Source organism: Lycium ferocissimum, chromosome 4 (assembly GCF_029784015.1).
Source record: "Lycium ferocissimum isolate CSIRO_LF1 chromosome 4, AGI_CSIRO_Lferr_CH_V1, whole genome shotgun sequence".
NCBI lineage: Eukaryota > Viridiplantae > Streptophyta > Magnoliopsida > Solanales > Solanaceae > Lycium > Lycium ferocissimum.
The window spans coordinates 25798705-25805781 of NC_081345.1; the positions used below are offsets into that span (position 1 = coordinate 25798705).

Below are 7077 nucleotides of genomic sequence, written 5' to 3' on the forward strand. Positions count from 1 at the left end.
TCTTCATGTGAGTACAGTATGGACCAACTTTTGGATAAAGTCCACAAACAGCCATTTTCAGCCTTCTTCTCCCCCTCCCCTCCATATAATTTAGAAATAGTCGATCGTCATGAAGTTTTACATATGAAATTTTATATATCATGACTAGTTTTCAAAGACACGGCCGAAAAGCTCATGCAGATAGATGCTATTTCTACATTCAATTAAGTTTTATTACTACCACGCATCCACAATGAATATATGCAAAGTTTATTGCATGTTTGGAGACAGTCTTTCGTGCTTTTAGATGAGTTCTTACAAAATTATAAATTGTGGCTTTTGTGTATAAATGGATGACTTCTTTTTATGACAATAGTGAACTGTACTTTTCTCTAGGGGCAACAAAAGGCTGAAGGGCTCCAAAAAAATTAGGCTTAAGTTTCTTAGAATATATACATTATCAAGGATGAGTGAAGCAACAATTTATGGATTTAGCAGATGACAACATTATGTTTGCTGATCCTCAAGAAATTTAACATGTAGTGTTTAAGCAACATTTCATAATATGGGTGTTTTAAGAGTTGTGAGGCTAACCTGTAGTAAATGATCATAAGGCAGAAAAAAACAAGTGCTCAAACAGTGATAATTAAAAAACATAGAGGGTCACAGTACATATACCATTATCTTTCTTGTAAGCACATTAGTAAGCGTGTCAAAATTTTAGGAATTAATATGACAACTTTACGTATGCTTGCTGTTTTCCTCCTAAAAGAAAATTAAAAGAACCAACAAGGGTTTAATTTGAAAGCGACGCTTCTTATAAGGTGTATCTAGAAATCAAATCGTGTGTACCCAAAAGAAGTTATATTATATGATAGGAACAATATGATTTATTATTGAAAAGGCTGGTATAAAATAAGAAGTTTGGTGGAAGTTGTACTCTTGATTTTTTCAAATGTTAATTATGTTTGAAGGCGGACTTTACCCAAAAACTTTCTTATTCTGTATACATCCACTACTTGACAAGCACGACTCTCTTATCATTTGCCAAGCTCAGTTGGACTTGCAAGTAAACGAGATTAGACTTAAAGCAACCATCACAGATTGGCAAAAAAGCGAACTCATAACTCACATGGTGTCTCTTAATTAAATTATTGACTTTTGTACATAAACATTATTACATGCCTTGCATTTGGCCATTTATGTGTCTTTTTTTTCTTTTCTTTCTTTGTTCATTTTCTCCCATTACATCCAAGAGGTTTGCTACTTGCCTAGCTACTTGGGAAGTGGGGTTGGGGGAAAGTTACATTGTCATCAAATTTTATAGTAGCTTTTAATTTACAGTGGAGTTTATGTGTACACTTTCATAAGAGATCCCTTTAATTTGCCGGTTCATCTTGATAAGCAAATGTCTTGATTTGCAATTTGGTCCATCTGGGACTGGCATCCTCTAAAGTCAACCATAAGCTTGTTCAATTTATTGTTGCTGATCCTCTGCTGGATTATCCTTGTATCTTCTTCCAAACTGCAATATGCAAAAAGGAAAAGTATTAATTAATGTGTATGCACATGTGAAAGAAGTCAAAGAATAAGGGAAAAGGTTTCTCTAAAAGGTTTCTCTAAAACACATCTATGTTACAAAGCAAATATCCATTTGAGTTTAAGTTGTATACACCAGCCGTATAAAGAATTTTTACTTTATCAAACATATTTTTACTTGTTGTAGTAGGTAAAAAATGCAGTAGTGTAGCCACATTCAACGAACGGTGGCTATTATACACCTTTTATCAAAAATTTATGTCGTGGGCAGATTATAATGTGTATATTAAATTTATATTAAGTATATATGTAAAAATTACTTTCTATACATACATAGTAAATTTTGAATATTGTACCCCTAGCAAACACGTAAATGTATAGAAGCTAAACTTTATTCATAAACCAAAGGGATAAAATGATGAGGTATATACCTTTGAGGGGGAGAAGGCAAGGGGGACAACATATTGGCAAGGTTAAGAGCATCTTCTTTTTGGTTAATGATGTGATTGAAGCACAAGTATCGACCATAGGTTGCTATTTCCTCATAGACACAAATGTGGGTATCCACCAAGAAATCAAGATCAACAGTCACAAAGACTCCATCTTCATACATCTCAGCTGCTCCTTTAAGATAAGGATTAGTGATGGTTAATTCAGGACCCATTAATAGTCCTGCATTAATAGTCACCATGTTGATTCCTCTGTCCATTGCCAATGCCCAAGCTGCCTTCTCTGCTAGTGTTTTTGACATAGCATGCCACAGCTGTCCATTTTAATTAAAAAAATTATTATGATCTGTAAGCAATTCCTTGATACTTTGAAGTTCGCACTTAAATCTCTACATACAGGGTAATAATTTTTTTTAGCTAATTAATCGGCTCTAGCAGGTTATTCTTCTATTTTGCAGGTTACCATTTATATATATATATATATATAGGCTTGTTATGATATTTACCTATCATTTTAAGTGAACTTAATCTGATGGTGTAAAAAAAGTATGCGCTGATGAGCCATATAACGTAAATTCAATTTTAATTTCTACTAAATGTATAAAAGAATTTTCACACTATAAGGTTATGCCAAAAAGATATGACAATTAGAAGTAATTGTTCATAGTAAGTGGTATTAATAATTTGAAAAATGAGGCCGGTGACTATAAAAAAGAAATTACTCTGTTAGTGTAAGGAACTAAATCCTTTGACAATTCAAGTTTTAACTTTTAAAACGTAAGTGGCGTCTACATGCAGATAGTGCTGGATTTAATTACTTCAAAAAGTTATAAAGGTAATGATAAGGTGGGAAAAACACATGATAAATGTGCATACCTTGAATTTGCGACAAAAGTTGATGTCACTCCAATGTCTTTCATCTAGTTGATCAGTGGAATCTTTATGATTATCATGTCCCCAAATAATTGCAGTTGCTGAGGAAGTAAATACAACTTTTTCAATAGTATCTGTTTGTGCGCATGCTTCCAACACATTATGTGCTGCCCTCACCTCCACTTCTGCCATTTCTTCCTGTCATCATATGTACATTAATTCATCTTTGTTAGCTCTTGTTTGCTTTCATTCAACTGCTATCTAAGCTTACCTAATTTATCATGCTCCTTAATAATGTTTGACTTAGTAACTGCCTAACAAAACATGAAACCCTACGTATACAGTGAGCGGCCCTATTAATTAGATTAATGTCTTTTTTGCTCTTTCATTAATTATTACCACTAACTGACAGCAGCATTTACCAATTTAGACCAGTGCCCCATATATATATATATATATATATATATATATATATATATATATATATATATATGCGAGCACGCTTATAAGATTATGTATTTTCATTAGAAATCAGTACTACCTTAGCAAAAATCACGTCCATTAAAAAATCAATAAATATAATGTGGAGTTTACTAAACTAACCCTATTTTGTTAGATGTCTTTTAGAATTGAACAATTTTAAAGAAGACTACTATTTTAATGCTAAGAGTAGGGGTGTACGTAGACCAGTGGTGACATTGGTTCGGATTTTTTAAACACCAAACCAAACCAATTGTGTCGGGTTTTTAAATTTATACACCAAACCAAACCAATAAAACTCGGGTTTTTCAACCTCGGATTTTCTCGGGTTATTCGGGTTTTTTTTGGGAATAGTCTTGATACAAAACATCTAATTTTTACTTCAAATATTTCTTTAGTCCTAGTAAGATATAACTATGTAATTAAGGTGTTTCATAAGAAAATAACACAAAATGTGAGAAGAGTGATGACATTGTATTAAAATATTCAACAAAAGATAATAAAATCGTTTAAAATAAATATTGCTAATTAATAAGCCATAAAGAAAATGACCATAATCTAAAAATACTAAGTCATGCTAAAATAAGTACGGCTAATAAGTATTAATTACATAACAAGAAAAAAAACTTAAGTTATGTATTTTCACTCTCTAAACCAATTTGCAAAAAACTAAAGAATAGATATCCATTTATTTTAACATTATTGTCATTCCTAGTGGTAAATTGAATTTCTTTTTTGTTAGTATTAGTGTTGAGTTGGTTTTTGTTTGGACTTTATATGAGTTACTAACATCCATAGGATATAAAACTTATTCACTTCAAAATTCTAAGTTCAAACTTGAATAATATGATAATAGATAAAAAAAAAACTACGAAAAAATTTAAGAAATATTTATAAATTACATTACAAATAAATATTTTTATGTATAAAATATTTTTAAAATTGAATACATGTAATGTCGGGTTGGTTTGGTTCGGTTTGACTTTTTTTTAGCTAAAACCAAACCAAACCAATTATGATCGGTTTTTTTTTTCAACACCAAACCAAGTCAAACCAAACCACTAGTCGGGTTTTTTTTTCGGTATGACTCGGTTTATCGGTTTGGTGTGGTTTATCGGTTTACTTTGTACACCCCTAGCTAAGAGTATGGTTAGAAACTCTTGCTAATATTTGTTTTGAATTCCTAAGGTGAAACTTATTTTGGGTCAATTTTTTTTTTGCTAAAGTGATACTTATTTTGGGACGGATGGATAACTTTTATATTATCAGTGTGATTTATCTGATTATAGCAAGTTGTTATTATATATTTTAGTTTACTATATCAAGCTTAATTACTTTGAAAAGCTTACTACTATAGGCTAATACTCCCACTGTTTTTTTTACTTGCCCAGTATATGAAAAATAGACGTCCCTTTGTAGAATTGTTCAGCAAACAAAAGGAAATTAATTATTTTTTCAATTTTCCTTAATATTAAGTAACCATTACCCATACTAATTGGAGTACTTCCTACAAGTTCAAATTTTAAATTTTCAAAGCTCATAAAGGATGGTTTAGTAATTATATATCGTTGATTAATGTTTTGCAAAATGCAAATTGGACCAGTAATGTGTTAAAGAAAATTATACACGTACTCATTATCATTAATTACCACGACAGGACATCAATATTTAATCATTATCATGCTTTTTTCCTTCTTCCTGATCACGAAATCCTTGACGGAACAAAATCTAATCATAAGTAACACTGACTTCCAGTAATTTATAACATGGATATTAAAGAATGAAAGAGCTAGAGGAATTAAAAGTAAGCTTACATCGTAAGTGGGATAATCTGATGGAGGCTCAAACGAGTAGAACAAACCAGAACAACCTTTCAAAGCATCAAGAATGCTATGGTAATCAAAAGGGTCCGACTCAAATATCTTCAATTTCTTATTCTCACACTCAATCCCCTTCAACGACAACAACTCGCCTATATGTACATAAATACATTCCTAAACTCGTTAGTCATCGTTAAAAAGGAAGGGAGAAAACTAGACATATTAAAGAACAACATACCCAGTGTATTCCCACAAGTGGGGTTCGGGGAGGGTAGGATGTACGCAGACATATTAATGAAGGGAGAAAACTAGACATATTAATGAAGGAAATTAACGAGTATAATTGTTTTACCATGATTTTGAACAGTTGCATGAACTGTGTAACCTCTCTTGAGAAGACGCTTTACAAGCTTTGTACCTAAGCGACTGGAAGCGTCCATTACACATATTGTATTGAATATGCAATTGTAAGAAGCAGGAGCCATTGAGATTAATATTGTAGAAGACTATTAATTGATCGCAATTTGCAATTCAGAAGCCGACTTATATTCGAGAGAGAAATAACTCAAAAGTAAGTTTGGGTGTAGAAAGTTTGAAGGGAGATCTCCGTATATAAAGCAAGTGAAATTGAAGGTAGGTACCGTCCAAAGAGCAGGGTACCGGGATATATGGTCCCAGCCAGCCTAATAATGGGAAGGGTTTTTTTATTTTTTATTTTTTTTGGTTTCGTGTGGACTCATAAATAGTCAACTATGGGAAATACTGACATTTATTATGTGTTCCGGAGAATATTTTCCTGAAAAATAAGTAGATTTCTAAATTTATTTTATGATGTTCGGTTAGTAAACTAAAAATATTGTCTAATGAACATTTATACATAATCTAGACTAACATTATTGGGCGAAGGGATGGGGCGTAGATGGAGTGTGTGGGGTGGGGGTGAGGTAGAGGGGATGGGAATGAGACAAATAGCACAGAATGTCATTCATGAAACTTGTTTTCCCTATTCCTACTAAGGAAGCCGTTTTGCTTATTTTCAAATTTCAAGAACCAATTTTTCTAGAAGAAAAAAATTTCAAAATATTTTGACCAACCAAACATATGAGAAGATTAAATACATTTTCCACAAAATAGTTCTCTACGTACCAAACACGCCCCTAGTTACCTTAATGATTTACCTGATTATAAGTTGGTTGTTTAACCTAGTGTTCATCCGTGTAAGTTAGTGAATAAACTATGTGTACATTAATTAAGGAACAAGGTTTATTATCGTGTTATGGTTGACATCTAGCTGCTAACTGCGCAACTGTAATAGTTGGACTTATTGATTAGCTAATAAATGCAACCGTTGACCAGATTTCCATGAACTCCCAACTCCCGTCTACGTGCGCTAGATTAAATGCACACATGACACACCTCATTCATACAAAATCATACTACTACTATTAATATAACTTTCGCAACACGGAGAAATTAAATGATTGAATTGAGTAATATTTTATTAGTCAATTATATTGTTTCATATTTGGGTCACTACATCAATTAAAATATTCAAGGAGTGTTTTGTTTTTTTAATGAATTCATAAATCTGATTAATATAAAACGTTATCGACTCCGAGATCCTTATGGGTGAATAACTAATTCTATTTCCCCCTTCCCAAGCCCCTAAATTAATAATAAAAGCAAGATATAGCTAGATTCTTTGAGCATCGTTTTTAAATAAATAAAAACATAATGAAAGAATTTGAAGCAACACAAATCTAATTACGTGTCTGTGAAAAAAGGATTTAAAAAAACTGATGTCCGCATTGGTTATGAAATTTTTAATAATGAAAATCTTTTCCAACAAATTGGTAAGAAAATAGAGAAGGTCCAAGCGGAAAACCATGGAACTCAAACTCGTGCAATGTGATTCAATTGATAGTTCTGTCTATGGG

General features: G+C 32.0%; 1 protein-coding gene across 1 annotated transcript; it reads right to left on the bottom strand.

The window, feature by feature from the left end:
* Positions 1-1097: 1097 nt before the first annotated feature.
* LOC132051967 (cinnamoyl-CoA reductase-like SNL6) lies at positions 1098-5739 on the bottom strand. The gene is made up of 5 exons (XM_059443261.1): positions 5493-5739; positions 5135-5292; positions 2844-3038; positions 1950-2281; positions 1098-1504 (listed from the first exon to the last, which is right to left on the bottom strand). Exons 1-5 carry the CDS (start codon positions 5623-5625, stop codon positions 1372-1374), a joined length of 951 nt encoding a protein of 316 aa, XP_059299244.1. The 5' UTR covers positions 5626-5739; the 3' UTR covers positions 1098-1371.
* Between the last annotated feature and the right edge of the window lie 1338 nt (positions 5740-7077).

Excerpts from the sequence above, each read along its gene's own strand:
- LOC132051967 (XM_059443261.1), bottom strand. The coding sequence starts at position 5,625 with ATGGCTCCTGCTTCTTACAATTGCATATTCAATACAATATGTGTAATG. Across the intron at positions 5,293-5,492 it reads TGCAACTGTTCAAAATCATG|GCGAGTTGTTGTCGTTGAAG; the intron begins GTAAAACAATTA and ends ATGTACATATAG. Across the intron at positions 1,505-1,949 it reads TTGCCTTCTCCCCCTCAAAG|TTTGGAAGAAGATACAAGGA; the intron begins GTATATACCTCA and ends TGCATATTGCAG.